This window comes from Pocillopora damicornis, chromosome 12 (assembly GCF_964200805.1).
Source record: "Pocillopora damicornis chromosome 12, jaPocDami1.2, whole genome shotgun sequence".
NCBI classification, from domain to species: Eukaryota; Metazoa; Cnidaria; class Anthozoa; order Scleractinia; family Pocilloporidae; genus Pocillopora; species Pocillopora damicornis.
The window spans coordinates 2,122,852-2,141,934 of record NC_142681.1 but is presented as its reverse complement, the minus strand read 5'-3'; the positions used below and the strand labels follow the sequence as shown (position 1 = coordinate 2,141,934).

The 19,083-nt window shown below is 34.6% G+C and overlaps 2 protein-coding genes across 3 annotated transcripts; both read left to right on the top strand.

Annotated features, from left to right (window-relative positions):
* The first annotated feature begins 431 nt into the window (after positions 1-431).
* On the top strand, positions 432-5,163 carry LOC113665494 (F-box only protein 22). Its single transcript, XM_027181197.2, has 3 exons — positions 432-744; positions 1,723-2,193; positions 2,499-5,163. The coding sequence occupies exons 1-3, from the start codon at positions 517-519 to the stop codon at positions 3,036-3,038; spliced, it is 1,239 nt and encodes a 412-aa protein (XP_027036998.2). The 5' UTR covers positions 432-516; the 3' UTR covers positions 3,039-5,163.
* A 719-nt stretch (positions 5,164-5,882) lies between these two features.
* Positions 5,883-19,070, top strand: LOC113665493 (ribosomal protein S6 kinase beta-1). Of its 2 annotated transcripts, none has more exons than XM_027181196.2 (19): positions 5,883-6,111; positions 6,231-6,268; positions 6,406-6,523; positions 6,682-6,750; positions 8,012-8,083; positions 8,582-8,657; positions 8,833-8,890; positions 8,986-9,048; positions 9,325-9,362; positions 9,761-9,851; positions 10,359-10,449; positions 10,757-10,798; positions 11,083-11,148; positions 11,245-11,307; positions 11,641-11,718; positions 12,513-12,620; positions 13,355-13,431; positions 13,590-13,619; positions 17,833-19,070. In XM_027181196.2, exons 1-19 carry the CDS (start codon positions 6,037-6,039, stop codon positions 17,840-17,842), a joined length of 1,263 nt encoding a protein of 420 aa, XP_027036997.1. In that variant the 5' UTR covers positions 5,883-6,036; the 3' UTR covers positions 17,843-19,070. The 2 variants fall into 2 exon arrangements, with proteins under 2 accessions (XP_027036997.1, XP_027036996.1); XM_027181195.2 differs by lacking the exon at positions 17,833-19,070 and adding an exon at positions 14,650-17,319.
* Positions 19,071-19,083: the final 13 nt, after the last annotated feature.

The window sequence follows — 19,083 nt, the reverse complement described above, 5'->3', positions numbered from 1 at the left end:
CAAGAGGCAGAGGTTTATATTTAGCTATCAAGGATGGTTTCCCATCGGAGGGACTTATACTGGTATTTTGCAGACATTCCAAGGCATGTAAGGTTATATTTCATGACAAATCATCACATTATTTCAATAAATATGTACCCTACATGCCCATCTTCCTTTCAAACATTGATTTAGGTCTTATTTTTGCCTATTCAATCAGGGTAGCAAGACAAACTATCTCTTAAGAAGTGCAAACACTAAGCATACCCCAGTTTTCTAATATTCATGTTGCATTATTTGTATGAATTTCACATACTTTTAACTCGAATTATCATGAGTTTGATCTAGTTTTCACTCACCCCCACCCCCGTTCAATTTAAATTTAATGCGTAATCTATCCCCTTCCTCCCCCGCCTCGTCCTCACTCACTTCCAATTCGTACTCAGTCTTCCGAATGAACCCATCACCTGGTAGATGTAAACAAGTTTCCCGTGCACCAGGGCTCGTGAAATTTCCTGTTGTTATTCTACAATAGAAATGGCCTCCAAGTTGGGTGGAAGGCCTTCAGTGGAACATGTTTCGTCTCTCGCCGAAGTTGTAGAGATAATTCTATCTTTCTTGCCGGCTAGAGCGCTTTTTAGTTGCGCGCAAGTTAGTCGCTTGTGGCGAGACACTGCTAGACGAGTTCTTCGTTCACGACAAAAATTGGGATGGCTTAGTTTTGAGGCTCACCATGAACCTCACGTAGCTCCCTGTACCTCAAAGGTAAGGATAGACGGGCGTTTATTCATTGTTGATGAAGGAATCTTTCTTCTTTATACCGTGAACGGTTCCCAAAGCATGTTGTTATATCAGCAAAATATCTACACAATATTAACATCTTCAATGTCTCAGAATTTACCTGATCCGGAGAGCTTTCTCGGTCTTCGTACTTAATAGTCCTGTTGAGGAAACTGTTGGTTATTTTTTCCGTCAATTAGTGCTTTGTCATTCAAAACGACCACTGAATATACCAGTGATCCTACTTTCAATTGGCCTTTTTTGTACATCAGAGAATGGGAGTCTTTAAATCCAGAAGAATGGGAATTAATAATTGCGTTTCTGCACTCAAAATATTTCTTTGTGTTTTTTTTTTAGGTAGTTTTGCTTTCGACCAATTCCTTTTTGCTTTTTTAAGCAACGCACTCTGAATGTGAAAAGTACATATTTTCGGTTCATTTTCCTTGTTATTGTAGGGAAATAATTGGTCATAATGGTGAGAGCATATGAAAGAAAACCATCATAGTTATTAATTATTATTTTTAATTAATAATAAGGTCTGTGATTAGTTATTTGGGGGGGGTGGGGCTGGGTAGTCATTGATAAGGAAAGGGTCGGCTATTGAGGAGAGAAAATCTTGATGGTGACATAAAATTTGTTAAACAAGCAACCAAGTTCAAGGATGAATTTGGGGTTGCAAATTGTTGACTTGAAGATTCTTTATATTGAAATTGTATGCCTTGTTTAGATTCAGAACCCCTAAAACTATTCTCTGTTTGTGGCATTTACCAACTATCCATACAGTTTTTTTGTTTTGTTTTTCTTATCCTGGTTTGCTTTTATTATTTACTCATGATATGATGGGCTAGCCATCATCAGTAAGTTTATTTTGCCTTTTTGATGACTTAGTTGTAAATGTGACTCATATTAGTATTGTAAAAGCTTTTTAAATGTATTAGTCAAAGACAAGATTGTTTTTTCTAGCTCTCAATGGAAATGCTTGGACAGAAAATTGTTGAATTCTTGGATGAGCTACCCATTGTTCCTGCAGCCTGCATTGTCTTACTGAGCAGATGTAGGGTTCACCTTCAAGAAGGAAAAAAAGATGAAATAAAAACTTTAGTAACAACTGTAAAGGGATGTTTACCTCGTTCATGTGCCCTTATTGGAAGTGTTGGAGCAGGAGTTATTGGAACAGCAGAGGGTGGTTTTGCAGAAGAGTTGGAAAGTGCGGAAGGTGTTGCTTTATTGCTCATGCCACAAGTTGAAGGTGTTTCAGCAGAGGTTATAAATTTGAGTGCCACAGAGGTTAAGAATAACAGAACATTCAAATCTCGCTGGGAGAAATCTTTGAGACTTCCCCCTGATGGTACAGTCAAGTGTGCTTTTCTTTTAGCCAAGGGTGACACATATAATCTTGATGTTATAGGAAAAACAGCATCAGGAATTTGGCAGGTTAGCCTTTCTGTTGAGCTCTTTTTCTTCATTAGCTTGTTATCCACAGGACAAAAATTACATACTATATGTAGTACTTTTCTATATTTTTAAAATATAATGAAACAAAGATGTTGAGCAGATTTACTGACAAGATACAGTTTTCAGCAAGTGTGAATTGCATCTTTATCAACTGAAGTAAATAAGAAGAAAAACCTTTTTTGGTGTACAAAATGGCTATCTTTGAAATGCAATATCTTATTTGTATTTGGTATTATCAAGAAGTGATAGAAATAATAGTTCTGTGTCTTTTTTCTTGACTCAAGGTTTGTAACAGTGAAGAAGATTATAAGTCAGATGTAGTAATAATTGGAGGACTTGTTGAGTCATTTGTGATGGTGGATAATGAAGTGAAGAATGCAGGTGTGGTAGGACTGGCATTTACAGGAAATGTTGAGGCCGTTTCAATGGTTCATCATGGAGAAACAGTAGAAGGTGTTCAGGAAAGTCTAAAGGAGCTGAGGAAGTGTGGCATCACATGCAACAAAAATACCGCTTGTTTTATGGTGTCATGCATTGGTCGAGGTCAGGAATTTTACCATGCCAAGAATGTAGAGACTGGAATTTTTCAACAAGTATTTCCTGGTATTCCAGTGGTTGGTTTCTTTGGAAATGGAGAACTGGGTCTGGATCTGCATTCACATGAAAGAGATGGCCATTTTCTACACTCCTATTCATCGGTATTTTGTTTGTGTTCCTTGCCATCACAATCTAATGACAGTTTACCTGCTCAAGGCACAGTTATCTCTGTTACCAAGGAGCTCAAGCAAGATGAGAAAGATGACAAGCCATCTAAGTGTACTTGACTTAACCCTTTCACTCCCAAGATCTGACTAGTAATTCTCCTTACTATCTGCCATACAATTCTTATGATGTTAGTTCAGAGAATTTGGTATTGGATCAACTAATAATCCCATGATTGATGTTCTTCTCTATTCTCATCACCTGCCTGCTTTATATTGTATTGATATTGTAAGGAGAAATTCTGTCTTGGTCACTTGTGGGAGCTAAAGGGTTTAAACATGTGACTTGGTTATCAAAGAACCCTAACAATATTTGTTGAATGGTTACACCATTTCTGTGAACAGATGAACTTAGGAATAATTAGAATAAATTATTGTGCTTTATAAATTACATAACAGAATACATTTGTATTCTCTGATCAGTGATTGGATCTAACTGTAAATGATTTTTCTGTTAATATTATAAAAAAAATATTGGTTATTTGTTCTGATGAAGTCACTTCAGAACAGAGATTGACATTGGAAGTGTCTTCCCTGTGAGACAAAGGTTGATACTTTGTTTTTTTTTTTTTTTATATTCAAGTGTTTCTTTGTTAAATGATTGTCACCTGAGAAGAGGATGTTTGATCTTTCAAGGGCCTCTACTTGCACAGTGGTATTGCATAACTGATATCTATAATTCCAAAAATGTTTGAATGTTCAATTTGAATGAGTTTATATTTTTCATAGTTAATTTTGTATTTAATAATTGTTAGCCAGTGTAAATAGATCATATTCATAACTTATGATTTAAAGTAATGAAAATTATGAGAGAGATGTGTTTGTCTGATTTGTGTTCATGTGTTTATAGATGAATATAACAAGTGGTAGGGATGACTAGGTGGGTTGGCTTTGAATAGAAGAGAAGTTACGGTGACAGTGAGAAATTTTTGTATCAGAGCATACCTGCAAATTGAACTCAAATATTGAATGATAATGCTTTATCTGCTGTAAAAATAGAATATTATTTTTACCAATCAAGGATAACAATCTATAATACCTTAGTTACCACAATAACCACATTCAGGTAAGGGATTTCCTGAATGGCTTTTAATTGCTTTAACCCTTGCACTCCCAAGATCTCCAAAATAATTATCCATATTGTCTGCTGTACAATTTTCATGATGTTAGATTGGAGAATTTGGCATTAGATCAACTACTAATTCCCTGATGACAGTTTTATTCTCATCACTTGTCTCCTTTTCAATGTATAGACATTGTAAGGAAAAATTCTTTCTTCGTCATGGGAGTGAAAGGGTTAATTCAAATCCTTTAGGAGGGAATAAAGCACCATAATTACCACTGATCATCTTGTGATTCTCTCCTGAAAAAATGTTCATTCCCAGATCATTTGTCACTAGCTTAGAAGGGTATTTATTTTTTTGTTTCCAATTCTGTCAGTTGTTACAATATTATAATGGAATATGAAGTGTAAAACAAAGTTTCAGTTCAGCTTAGAAATACATATTTTGTATTTAGTCAATAAGTGTAATAAGGCAATTTATGTAGGCAGGAAACGCATTAATAAGTCTCACTTGAAGAATCCACCATTTTTTAAGGACCAATGGTCAAGAATGTGTCGTATGTGAATTTTCTACATGAACAGTTGAATTAAAATGCACTTGACTGGCTCTTACCCAAGATGTATCTATTATTGGAGGAGAGATGCAGTGATGAAGTCACCATTAACAGTATTGTCCTTTTTAATCATATGAAAACAAAATAGTTTCTTTGTTGCCATGCCTCTGTAAAAAAATATGTCACAGATGATGTCAAAATGTGGTAGGAACATTGGCTGCACCTCAGGTGCCATTTTTTTATGGTTGACATATGTTTTACATCGTTTGTGATCTGTTACTGAAGAGAGACATGACAACATTTGTGCTGTTCTAAGTTTTAGAAGTAGTATAGGTTACAATTTGTTAATTGAGTTAAATGTTGAAATTGACCAATTTTTCTAACAAATTGTAAAATGTGTGAAATGTAGATATCAGTGTAATGTTGTGATACTACAGTTGGGTCAGTTTATTTTGGAAAAAAACAGATTATGATTGACATTTTGAAGGCAATTATTGGTAATATGAACTTTAACATTAAGAAAGTTGTGTTGTAAATATTGTTAAAACAATAAAAGAGATAGTGTAGTAAATATGTAACTGACTCTTTCATTCCCAGTTATAGCCAAAAGGAATTTCTTTATAAAATTTTTATATTTAAGCAGAAGGGTAATGAAAAAAAGTGTGATAATATTGACCAGGAAGTCCAATGTCAGATTCTCAGAGACAAAGTTGTTCTTAGCTTATGGTTTTCAAAGGGAAGAGGTGGTATTTAATTTTTCAATATTGAGAGTGAAAAGGGACAACCATTCACAACATCCTACCTTAAAAAGACGTCTTCTCTATAACAAATTCCTCTTTTCTGGTAATGAACTTTCAGTGAATGGATGGAAAAGTTAAAAAAATAAAAAGAGACGATATCTGAATGTCACATTGCATTTCCATCTCCATGATGGTTTAATTAGTGTTTCACCTCGGTAAAAAAAGAAATAAAATTAGCACTGATAGTCATCGGGGAAAACAAGCGCCATAAAAACTGATTCATGCCTTTTATTTCTTATTTCCAACTGGAACTGAAACTGGATACTGAATCAAGATATTACTCTAATATCGTTAAAACATAAGTAGAAGTGTGATCGCCATGAAACTTGGTGGCGAAATGTGGAAGCTGAAACGTTTCCCTTGAATTTAATTTCCTAGAAGCGGAAATGAACAAACTCTGATGTTTCAATTTTCAAATTTTCCTAGAGCTCAGGCGAATGTGAACTGAAAACGTACTTGCAGATCATGTGGAGTGCACGGGATGTCACGTGATACCGGCATTTTCACACCAATAGTAGACGCGAGTACACCATGAGCTCATTATTGATGCTGGGAATGGCGTCGAACTTTGTGAATTTTTACCCCAGTTTTAGTTGAACTTCACACCATAGTTTTATGTTTTTAAATTTTTAGTCAAAGTAGCAATGGCTGAAGTCTTCCCTTTAGATATAAATGATCCAATAGACGAAGAGGATTTTAGCGAAGATGAATTTGAAGAGGTAGGCTCAGTTTGAATGAGTTGAGCGATCGATACAATTGCGTATAACGAAAATATTTTCCTGAAAGGAAGTGATAACCACCAGGATCGAAGTTTGACTTTATGAGACTCTTTTTGTAGGGGCAAGTAGGCGATGAGCTGATGGAAAACGATGAAAGGTTAGAAATGCCGGGAAGCCGGTATCTGTTTTGAAATTTGTACTCGATCAGTGAACCATTTCACTGTCTATACGTATGTCACTATATCGCTTCGCCTGTGGAAGTGATAGTTAATGAGCTCTTTCTCTTTCGCACAGTATGCATGAAGTGGAAACACTGGCAATTTCTGAAGAGACTGTTAATCCTAAAGATGAGAAAGTAGGCCCTGAAAGCTTTGAACTTCTCAAAGTTTTGGGTAAAGGAGGTTACGGCAAGGTAGGTACAACGCTATCTACATAAATTATATCGTGATGCCTATTAGACCGCTTATAGGTAACAGTGATATAGTAGATAGTTTTGTAACTGTTGAAAGGTTTGACTTAAGATCGTATGGAGGAACCAATCGAATGCGTTTTTGTTTTTTTTCTGGCAAGGTTTTTCAAGTCAGAAAAGTGGATGGAAGGAACAAGGGAAAGATATTCGCGATGAAAGTGCTGAAAAAGGTTAGAGGTTGAGTTGTGATGATTGCACTAATTTTTTAGTTACATAACAATATATTGTGTAGAATTAGGGTCAAAGTACTAGATCAGATTTTAGCATTGACTTGGTGTATATTGATTATATTTTTTTCTATTTCGCTCGCCTAACTTTTTTATTTTGAGAGAATTTGTTCAGTTAACCCACACTTCTGTATCCATGTATAGGAAATTGACAAATGATTACTTTTTAAATGATAAACATCGTTATCATTCCAGATCATTCGTTCCCCACCTCCTGTTCCTCTAGTGATTGCCAAGGTTAAGCCCTGGCCATAAGATTTACGTCATATCTATTTTCCTAAGAGAAAACTAGCATTCTTGAAGTGTTTGATCAGGAGGTGGTTGTAATTTAATTTACCACTCTGAGGCTGGTTTGATCAACTGATTTTGCTGACATTCCTGGAAATTTCCTCCAAATTGGTCGCCTAGATTTTAACCTTTTGTGTGTGAACTGTAGGATAATTTGTGCTTTGAAATATTGTGATAAAAATGTATTGATATCTGGTGTAGAATAAGATTACTTTGTGCTTTAAAAAGAAAACAGTAAAATTTGATGAAAGATGCTGGTATTTTGATTTACCACTGTGTGAGAAATGCAAGGGAAGTGAAAATGAAATATTGGCTTTTGTTGAGCTTAAAGTACATATTTCCTTTTGCTTATGCAATTTGCTACTTGATTCGATTTGTATTTCTAATTGATGGAAAAGGAAACGGGTTATAGCAGTGAAGTAAGAGAACTTACTGTGCCAGACTTAGCAAATTATTAACTTTTAGCAGCGTGTATGAGTCATTTAAGCAAAAATTGGGATGTTGGTTTTTAAAAAAATATTGCTTAGGATCAGCAAGGCCTCTGTCTTTCTTTACCATCATACCTTATTTGTGGTCATAAAATTTATTGGTGATTTTTCTAACTCATGTGTAGGTCAGGATTCATATTTCCTTTCTTTTTTGTAATTGAACCAGTTTTAGCTTGATTTGTGTTTGTCTCATTTTATTAATTTTAATTGTCGACTAACAAAGATTTAACTTAACCAGAAATAAAATTGAACCACAAGATGAAGTGATATGTCATTAGTACTATATTATTGATAATGTCATATTTTGCTAAAAAACTGGATCTTGGTCTCAAGGGTTTGGCCTCAGACTTAATGGATTACAAATTAAGTCAAAGTTACGTTGATGAATTATCATTAATTGAGGATACTTGTCTTTTTATGTCCATTAGGCTGCCATCATCAGGAGCCACAAAGACACTGCCCATACTAAAGCAGAAAGAAATATCTTGGAAGCTGTTAAGGTTTGACTCAATTGCATTTATCTTAAACAGGGCATCATTCTGTCTCTGTCAGTAAACTGGGAGTTTGTTTATCTATTTTTTGCACTAATTTTCAAACCACTTCAACTTTGGTAAAAATACATTACACTTGTGAAACAATAGAATGAAGCGGGAATTTAGAAAACTCATTTAAAATATCCTATTTTGGATACATTTTATCCAAATTTTGAATGCCTTCAGCCTCAATTTCAGAATTTGCTTTGATTTACAAGGCATGTTTGGAATGCTATAGATTTGTTTTATTTTAGATTAGAGCTTAAGGGGCCTTTCAAATCAGGTATGGATGTAAAAATTTTACATCTTGTACTTGGAAGCCTGGTTTATATTTTGAACTCGTGGGTCTATTGAGAGGGTTATATGCTTTTTTACTAATATTTTTTTCAGTAACTTTCAAGAGTTAGACAATATAACAGTTTAAAAATCTGAGAATAGAAAATTCATTAGACTTTCTATTTGCAGCATCCTTTCATTGTGGATTTAATATATGCTTTTCAAACTGGAGGAAAACTGTATCTTATTTTGGATTACCTCAGTGGTATGCCTATTTTATTTAATACATGAATATAGGTGCTGTTTTTGAAAATATTTCATATTATTTAGCTAACTGTTTTGCTGGTTATAAGCACAGTTATTTTACAGACTCTCTTAAATAAATTGAATAACTCTTAATGCTGGAATGTGAAGGGTTTATAACTGTTTCTGTTTGATAGGTGGAGAATTGTTTATGCACTTGGAGAGAGAAGGAATTTTCATGGAAGACACAGCATGGTAAGATCCAAAAAGTAGCTGATTCCTTCTCAACAGTAAACTTTGTTGTCACTCTTGGCTTTTGATATTGATACTTTTGCTCATCCTCTTCACAGTTTCTACCTGGCAGAAATAGTGCTGGCCCTAGAACATCTCCATAAGCAAGGAATTATATACAGGTAGGCATCGTTTTCCTGGTTGCAAGGAGTAATGAGGAAAGGGTGCTAGTAACTAACTGACAGGGCTTATTTTATTTTGATGGGTACATGATAAGCAGTTTGAGAACTTGTTTATGGTGCACTTTTAGCAGATGGAGCTATTTTGCACATTTAACAATTCCTTTTATGAAGTAATGGCGTTATCATCAATTTAATTATCATTTCTGTAAAGTGGAAACAGTTTTCTGTTGAAGTCTAGATGCATCAAAGTGATACTAATTCTTATATTTTTTGCAGAGATCTTAAACCGGAAAACATATTGTTAGATACAAAAGGTGCGTTTTTTTAAAAAAAAAATTGATGTTAACTGAGGTGATTGAGGTATTCTCTAAATGCAGTTTTTCTCTTAGTAATGTTTAGCAGATTTACTTCTAGTAGTAGTGCTCAGGCAGTATTGTTTCAGTTTCCTGAAAACTAAATAAAGAGAAGCCTGAAAAAGTTCGAGCCTCACTCCTAACTTATAACTCTGTTGCTCAATTATAAGCTCAGCAGTACTCTACTAGTATTTGGGAGAGATGACTTCAAAAAACTGTTAAAGCCTTCATTTTCTTCATTTTGAATTATTATGTGCACAGAAATATAGTGAAATTTCCCAAGGTATGGAAGGGTGTTAAGGAATAAGGGCATTGGTTTATAATCACAATAACTGGTTCTTATCTGTTGTCCTTAACAGGCCATGTGGTGTTGACTGATTTTGGTTTATGCAAAGAGGCAATATTTGAAAACAGCCTAACTCATACCTTCTGTGGAACCATTGAATACATGTAGGTATACTGCAAAGTGGTGAACCTCGGTGCATGTGTTGTTCAAACCCTTTTGATTAAAGTGTGATTATAAGATGTTGGTTGACCATAGTAAGATAGTCCAGTTACAGATGTATTTGTTTATTTTGTCAAGTGTATTTATTTGAGGAAAGTACATTGAAAGAGTAGTATTGTAAATCAAATCACATGAAAAGGAATCATTTCAGTTAATACTACTTGAATTCAAAAACTATAATGGGGTGATAACTTATTGGCTAAAGGGGTATGTGCTAAACAATGTTCAGACCAATATATTACTTAAGTTCTGGCTGTACTCTGACTTACAAAATTTAATTGGTATAAAACTCACTTCCTGATGCCAGTTTGAATAGGCAATTTCTAATCATAAAAATTCCCAGACTACTTTCCTTCAACTTCTCAATGCTTATAGGTGAATAGTACTTAGCTCAGCAAGCACTAGCCAGTCAGCATTTGTGAAAAGCCCCATTTGATTTGTCATAATTGCAGGGCACCTGAGATACTCACTCGCAGTGGCCATGGCAAAGCAGTGGATTGGTGGAGTCTTGGTGCTCTCATGTATGATATGCTGACAGGAAGTGTACGTAATTTGTTCTATAAATGGTTAATTTTTGTGTTAATAGCAGTCATCTTTGAGAGGACTTTTTTTTTTAAATACAACTCTACAAGCATGTTCCTTACAGCTTTATAGAATATAATGATGGGAAAATGTAAAAGTAAGTCATTTTTATGTCACGGTATAATATAATACTAAAATGGGAAGAAACAAAAAGATGTGTTTTTTAATGTTTAATGTTGAGAGTTTTTGTCTTCATCAACATAAAGATTATATGCCGTATTTCATTGTGATTTATAGCTGAAATGGTGGTTTTGTTTTATATCTTTAGCCTCCCTTTTGTGGAGAGAATAGAAAGAAAACAATTGACAAAGTAAGTCTTTCAGTGTTACACACAAGAGGATGTCACTCATAGGGCCCAAAGAATCCCAACCTGAAATCTGGAGGAAGAATTGTTCCAGTGTAGTGTGTTACTTTCCATTTGTTTATAGCTTGTTGCAGTTTCCCACTCCTACTTCAAAGCTTTTTTTAACCAGGAGTTTTTGCATTTATGCATTAGATAGAAGGGCAGAATTGATTTAAGATACATTGGAAAGACTTTGAAAGAGATTCAGACAGGGAACATGTGAAAATTTGATATTTTCCTCTTTTGTTTAGATCTTAAAAGGGAAACTAGTTCTTCCTCCTTTTCTTAGTGCAGAAGCCAAAGATTTTGTTAGAAAAGTGAGTATTTTACCTGAGTACATATTTGATAATTTTTTTAGATGTGGTTGAGTGTTTACTCAGTTACATTATTGACAAGTTATATTTTGCTTTCAGTTGTTGAAACGTCATCATCAAGCTCGGCTGGGTGGTGGCAAAGATGATGCATTACCAATAAAGGTAATCTTCAGCTGTCTTGTAGACCTGCATAACATTTGTGACACATGGCAGGTTATACATAGTAGCAGATGCATGATCAAAACTAATAAGGACAACAAAGGCTTAAGCTATTGAACGAAAATATGAAACAATTCATTCTTTTTGTTACCCAAGCAAATAGGAACTATAACAATGGTTAGGGGCAAGTGTAAGAACACAGCAAACATACAGAGAGTATTTCTTCCAGAAGTGTGTCTTATGGTCACAACACCACAATTAGTGTTGTTTATTATGTCTTTATCAAGAGTACCAGTATATTTGTTGTAACCATCAGTCTTTAATTTTTTCTTGCAGACCCATTGTTTCTTCCGCTCCATCAATTGGGATGATCTCTACTCCCGAAAAGTGGAGCCCCCATTTAAACCAAATATAGTAAGTGATTTATATCTCCTATTGTTGCACTAATAATGAAACCTGTAGAATGAATGAAGGCTACTGGCTTTATTATGTTCATTACTTGGCTCTTAGAGTACTAAGTTATTTTCATGTTTACATCATTCTTAAAGGTCCATGTGTTGACTTTTAAGTAAATGTTTGCTGGCCTTTTTTTTATATCTTCAGTTGAGCTGAAAATTTTCCTTCACAGAAGTGCATGTTATCCTTTATACAAATATTTAACCCTTGACCCCTAAGAATGACTAATATCGAATTTACATACATACATATGTTTATTGTAACTCCTAACTTGGGCTTTTCAGTTACAATGTCTAATTACAACTTTTAAAATACATATAAGTTAAAAAGGAGAAGGAATAATAGGTAAATAATGCATTTTATGGCCAGAATCAATTACAAAAGACCTAAGAATATCATTAAAAAATTAAGTTATACTCAACACAAATGTTCACTGCTCAATAGCTTCTGCGCTAAATGACACCTGAAGCTATTTACACTGCCTGCAGCTTTCAAATCATTAGAAATACAGTTCCAAAGTCTCCATCCACAATATGTGAATGAATGTTGTCCATATGACAGACAACAACATGGGATGTGTAAAAGAGTGCATTGCATAGTCCTTGTGTGAATATAAGAACGAGGTACAAATATATTGGCCAGATATTTTGGGACTAAATTGTTAAGACATTTAAATATCATTACACAATTTCTCCTTATGCTTACTGGTGTTAGGGTGTAGAGGTTGTCCAATCAGTTTTTTTTAATTCCAGACAGGTGAAGAAGATGTGAGTCAGTTTGATAGTAAATTCACAAGGCAAACGCCTGTTGATTCACCAGTAGATTCAATGTTGAGTGAAAGTGCAGATAGAATATTTCAGGTATGAAAGTGTTAGAATTCAATTGTTATTGTTCAAACTGGGCACTATGATAATTTTTTAATTAGTCATGCATGCTTGTTTGGATGATGGCAGGAAATGTGTAAATAACTGAAACAATGCTTATGTTGAAGTTGCATATTTGGACCCTCAGTGGCTTTTAAACAGCTTTGTAAACAGCAACAACTAAACAAAAACACCTGCTCGATGTTTACAAACAAACTTGTTGGAAATTATATTGATTGTTCTTACTGATGCCCCATACACACCAGCTAAACAAGCAAACTCTCAGGACTGGTTATTTAAACAAAGTTTGGCCATTGTTTAACAAAACCATGTTCTAAGGCATCTTCAATTTAGCTGAACCTGTTTTCTAAACATTTACTTTTGCGAGCAGTGTCCAGAGGACCTAAAGCTAGCAGTGGAAGGACATTTGTTTAATTAAATCAACCCTCTTACACAGAAAGCCTGAGTCCCACTGATTGTGCAAAAAGGGTGGTTTGGGTCAGACCTTGTGTAAGTAATCAGCCCTCATAGAGCCTCATTCCTCCCAGGAGTATGAATGAAAGCCATTAGACTGCCAGACTGGCTGGGAAACCAGAAAAAATGGCAGGGTACCCTATCCAGGAAGTTTAGAAACACTCCTTATTACTGTGTGTCCCTGTAACAGGGATTTGAAGGACCACTCAGCTGTTAGATTTAGTGTTATGAATTAATATCTGTCATTTGTTTGATAGGGCTTCACATACGTGGCTCCTTCAGTTATGGGTTCATTGCATAGAGAAGTACCAATGTCACCATGGAGATATACAAGGTATTGAAGGGAAAAAAAAACCAGGACCTGGTAATGGTAGTTTGATATGCTACATAAGCAATATCTTTATCAACTTGAGTCTTTCCTAAATACTTTAGAGGACAGCCTTTTGGCTCTCTATTATTTTTAAGTTAATTGGTTCTCTATCTGGCCTGCAGATCCCCAAGAAGAAGTAACCAACCAATGAGGTGAGCTTCTGTGTTGATTCTCTTTTGTTTTTGAATTTTTTTCTTAGAACATCACAGGATTTACTTCATCTTCAGTTTGTAGTGCTAGCCATTTAGTTGTGGAAATTATCTGACAATGTATCTTAAAAGCTTGCAATTGTTATTCAAGTTTTTTTAAAATGATTATTAATAATCCATCAATTCTCAGATCACGTTTTCAATCTTTTGTTGATCACTAAATTTTTGTGTGAGAAGGTAGCGTCAACTTAAGTGAGACTTGGGGGTTTTTTAAGGGTAGAAATCTTGTGAATGTTATCTCTTAGTTACCTTTGAAATCTGTGTGGCACTAATTAAACTTGTGTTAATCACTCATGGTGACTGTGGGTAGAACTGGAGTAATAGATTTATTTGTCTGACTAAGTATACATAAATCATAGCCTTCCAAATGTTTTAGAAAATTCGCTGTTTTGTAAGTTAATGTAATTACTGATATGTATCAGTGTCAGACAACAGTTGTCAGCTGGCAGAAATAAACATTATTTCTAGAGAATGTACATGTAGTCAGTAACCTCTAGATTAGGTAGTGACAACATAGAATAGGGAATGAGATTTTCCCAAAGAAGCATATTTGTAGATTGCAACAGCAGGTGCCTTGTGTTAATTTTAGAGCTCCAGGGCATGATGTAAGTTTGATTTTGTTTTACAATTTTTTTGATAAATTAGTTGACATCCAAGGAATGTCTCATTGCTTGATTCTCTGCATTAAAAGCAGCACTGTTTTTTTTTCTGTGGACTGAAAAGCATCTAAATTTTGGCCTTTAGAACCTTTTGTTTAGTCACAGATCTTATCAAAGGTGTGTATTGTAGCCCCTGTTAGTTCTTCCTAGTTACTTAAATAATTTTATAATAATAATAGGCTTAACGTAATAGATGATTTTTTGGCAAATCTTTGGTTGTGATTGCGATAAGAAATAACTTCAAAGTAAACTCAAAACTAACGGCCAATTCTCTAACTTTCACTAATTTTCACCTTCTCCCTGTTTTCCTGTAGCCCCACCAAAGTTAAGGGAAATGGTTCCAGTCAGTTTGGATTTGAACAATCCTGGCAACCAAACCGAACAGACTCTTCACTAGCCAAGACTGCGGCAATGAAGACTCTTGATTTTAACTCTTCAAACTCTGCTGTTGCAATGGATACTTCTCATGGAAGTGATAAGCTTGTTAATGGCACTGATAGTCTGTTGCAGTGTGGTAACTCCCTAGCTCACACAGTAACTAACTCTGCTCTTCAAATGACATAACCCTTGGTTTATTGTGGAATCCATCATCATCTACTTCTTTATAATCTTTCCTGTCTTTGTGGAGAATTTTTACCAAAAGGCAAAACTTTGTCTGTAACTTTGTGATAAAAATTCTCCCTCAAAAGTTATTTTGTCTATGCCACAATTAATATCTAGCAAATGATATCTTTACAGAGGAGAGCCAAAGTTACTTCTGTATGAAGATGATTCATGTAGCTTTATTCCACTGAATATCAGTTTTTTTTGGGGGTTTGTTTTACTTCTCTAATTCAAAAGAATGGTTCTTTATAGGGAGCTTAGAATATTTATTTAAGAAGTTGAGGCAGTGGAGGCATTGTAACAAAGGCTGGTCTGCTTGTAATCCTGCAATATGCATTCAGATATCAATAGGAAGTTTCTCAGTAGTGTATCATATAAGGTGTTAGTTTTGGTTAACAGATAATGAAGTAGACAAAGTAATGCTAAAAAAAACTTTTGATCAAGCAATTAAAAATAGTTCTAGATTATTTAAACTAAAGCAAGTTAGCAACATAGATAGATAAAATTTTATTGCTCCTGATTTAATTGCTATGCTGATTCTGTTAAAACAAAAGTTTCCTCTTTTCATGAAGGCATCTGGTTGAACCCTAAAGAGCTAATTCAAAATTTGTATGATGTCTCTGGAAAAGAGAATATATTTTTACAAAGGTATAAATTGCAATAGTAACATTATAGATTTTAAGATGTTTTAGTTTTCAAGAAGTCTGCTCAGTTAAAATTATTATTTATTGCCAAGACAGCATAGTCTTGGAGTTGCACATTTTCAAAGCATTAAGCCACAGTTTTAAAGAATAGTACTTTCAAAGTACTTTCAAGTTTATGTTGATGTGTTAAGAAGACAGAGTGTTATGTTGCTTTGTTTGCATCCAGCAATGATAGACCATGGATTTCTAAATGAATATCATACCCTTTTGATAAAAATTATGTTTAAAACGCTTTTGATTGGACCATTTATTTGTGCTGTTGTAAATCTAGCTGCCAAGAGCATATGCAGGTGGAGGTACTAAAAATATTTAAAAATGATTGACAATAATTATAGTAATAATTATTAATATTTATTATTGCATTATGCACAAGTTTTTTTAGGTAAAAATCAGTCAATGCAGTGTGCAGTTGGTCACAGTCTGCAGGTTATAGGAAACAAGTAAAAGTTACAATTTTCAGTTGAAACTCAAAAGGATAGCTGAAAAAATTTTTGTTCTTGCTATACTCTCCATCACATTCAAAAAATGGTGCAAACCTTGGAAACAAATTACTTGCTAGTGATGCATTTTTGCTGTAATACTGCATTGGTTGAGGAGATTAGATTTGTTTATTCAACTGTTTGTTGTTTCTGTCCTCTGATTAGTCATCTTAAATCATCTAATGATTTTTTGAAATTTTAACAGTGTTGAGAAAAGTTCTAAAAATGAGATAAATGTGTTTTAGTAGTGCAGACTGAAGTAATAGATTGAGTAGTGATGATACATTTGCATTTTATTCATTATGATAGGAACAGATTTAAACTCTGGAATCAAATTATAGATAGAAATGCTGTAATTTGATCTGGAGTACAGGTGATGAATGATATATTTTCACATGTAGTTAGATGTAGTTGAAAAAGCACAGTTTCAAAAGAGAACCCTCCTAATGATTACCAGCTATTTTAAAAATTTCTTTTTGCAAAAAGGTTTTATGTTAAATAGTTTAATGTGGTTTGTAAGGAAATTATAAAATACCGCCTGCTGGACAGACACGCGTTGCAAATTTGCATATTTTCTCACCTTACTTGCGACAAAAATGATTTTAAATTGGCAAATATGGTGTCCATATTTCAGATAAATTTAACATGGGTTATCCACCCTTCAGTACTGGAATTTTTTTAAGCATGCACAAATGTGACTAAATTATTGTCACTGCAGTCTACATTTTGTATTTATTAACTTACATTTTTTCAAGCAAAATGGCATCTCGAGTTTATGTAGTAATAGGGCCTTACATTATGTGTGCAAAACAAACTTAAGTTACAAAAAGGTTTCTCAAACTTTCCAGTGGTCAGTCTATTCAGTCATGTGATATTCAATGGAGTACACGTTCCCTATTTATCTTAATTCAGTAGGATCTATTTATTAATAAGCTGAAAACACTCCCATCCCTTGTTTTTTCAAGGATTAGGGATCATGGGAATGAATTACCAGTTTTCCCAAACTCTTTTGTGCATCTCACTTCCTTTTCAATGATTCCATGATTTGCGTTAAAAGACTGACGGGAAAGAATTGCATTTTAAAACACAGTTTATTAAATGTTACAGTATATCAGAAAGAATAGCATTGTTATTCTTTTAGTTAGATGCTTCTTACAGATTGTTGCTATAATAAAATATGCTTGATGGGCTTCATGAATTTATGGTCTCGGTTATGTCTTCTAGTGTTAATTTTATCCGAATATTTTTAACATTTTGATAGTTTATGTAAGAGACTGGTCATTAATCGCCCGGGAAGGAGGTGGTTTGAGAATGTAGTTGCGTCATGATGTAATTCACCAGATCTCCCCTACAAGGCTCTGTGACATTCTAATGACCCCCTCATTTGCAAGTAATTGGCATTCAATTTTCTATACCCCTTGATCCTCTATTGGCGACGGTTGATTTCCCCTCCCTACCACCCTGAAAACTATGCGATCTCCCAAAAATCCTTCGCCATTCCTCCTCTCTAAGCGATCAACAGTGAATTGTTGCCAATAACATTCCCAATTTCTTTCCCTCTCTGGACGTTCTTAAGTAAAGTTTCCATTGTGATTTTTACGAGGTGTTCTGTCCTGTTAACGTCCTGGTGATTCTTTCTGGAGTTAGGGTCTACCGCTGATTTGCTTTTTTTTTTGGCATGGTGTAATTATTTTGTATTTATTCTTTACAGCATGGAATGAAGACAGGACGGTGGACAGAATTTGGATGTTGCCGAAATTGAGTTTGCATGACACTTGTAATGCACGACCAGTGAATGTTGACTTTACACAAAGTAAAATCAACATTGACCGCCATATTAGATAAAAAAAAAGTCGTTTTGTTCAAATAGTTCAGTTGTTTTATAATCAATTGGCGATATTAGTTTTAGTTAGAGTTAAATTGCTAGCGAATGTCGACTTGCAATTGCGTAAGGTTATCACGAATTACGGTCGTTTTGCCGACCGTCTGTTCGCCTACGTCTAGAGTCCCACCTCCTTTAGTATACGCCGCTCGAGTCACAAATAAACGCAAAGACCGTAAACGATTGTTTATTTCATCTTAATGCTCAGTTTTTCTGCGAGGTTCAACAAGGACTTTAAAACAATTCAATTTTTAAAACTTTGACTTATGAATCGTAGGCGAACTGAAATATTGGACGTAGGCGAATTGACTCTAGACGTAGACGAAACGACCTGTAGGCGAAAAGATCCGAAGGCGAAACGACCGGTTACCGGTTATCACCAGTATTTATTTTACGGTCACATTAGAGTCGTTTGTCGTGATGTGCAAAATTGCAAATTTTCAGCACGGTCAATAAAGAAATATCGAAATAGAATGAATAAACCCACCCACCCCCCCCCCCCCCAAAAAAAAAATTTTCAACGATATTACTCATTCAGCTTGTCAGATAGCCTTTACATGTAACAAATACTTGCAGGTATCCGAGAGAAGACGAAATGAAGGCAGTGGAAAAGTTTCTTAGAGACTGATCCACAGTGAACATTCAGTCATCTATGATTAACAGACCTCAGTTTTGGGCTGGTTATTGGAGAACGTAATACACTTCGATACAGTACAATCTGATACCGCCCTTAGCTGTAAGGGCAGTATCAAAATTATGAAAGTCATCTTTAATGAATTGTTTTGCTCTGAATTTTTTCATACCGACCAACTTTATAGTTGGTGTTTCTTCAAAAATTTTAAAATGTCTGAATTTGATTCCAAGGTCTCGGAGATTTTTCAAGGTACGTACTAGGATCACGTCAAATTCGCAGTAGCGCGTAACTTTTGATCTACACTTAAGCGTCAGTAATTTGTTGTCTTTGCAAATATTCCTTACTCTCTTCAGTTTTAAGAGTTGATCCAACTTTTTATTTACTTCTATTTTCGAGTAAACGTCTGAAATAAAGTTTTACTTGGTGTTCTCAATTCGAAAAAGACC

Coding starts and splice junctions, on each gene's coding strand:
- LOC113665494 (XM_027181197.2), top strand. CDS start 517: ATGGCCTCCAAGTTGGGTGGAAGGCCTTCAGTGGAACATGTTTCGTCT. Junction 745..1,722: donor TAGCTCCCTGTACCTCAAAG/GTAAGGATAGAC, acceptor TGTTTTTTCTAG/CTCTCAATGGAAATGCTTGG. Junction 2,194..2,498: donor CAGCATCAGGAATTTGGCAG/GTTAGCCTTTCT, acceptor TCTTGACTCAAG/GTTTGTAACAGTGAAGAAGA.
- LOC113665493 (XM_027181195.2), top strand. CDS start 6,037: ATGGCTGAAGTCTTCCCTTTAGATATAAATGATCCAATAGACGAAGAG. Junction 8,891..8,985: donor TTCATGGAAGACACAGCATG/GTAAGATCCAAA, acceptor TCCTCTTCACAG/TTTCTACCTGGCAGAAATAG. Junction 12,621..13,354: donor GTGCAGATAGAATATTTCAG/GTATGAAAGTGT, acceptor TTTGTTTGATAG/GGCTTCACATACGTGGCTCC.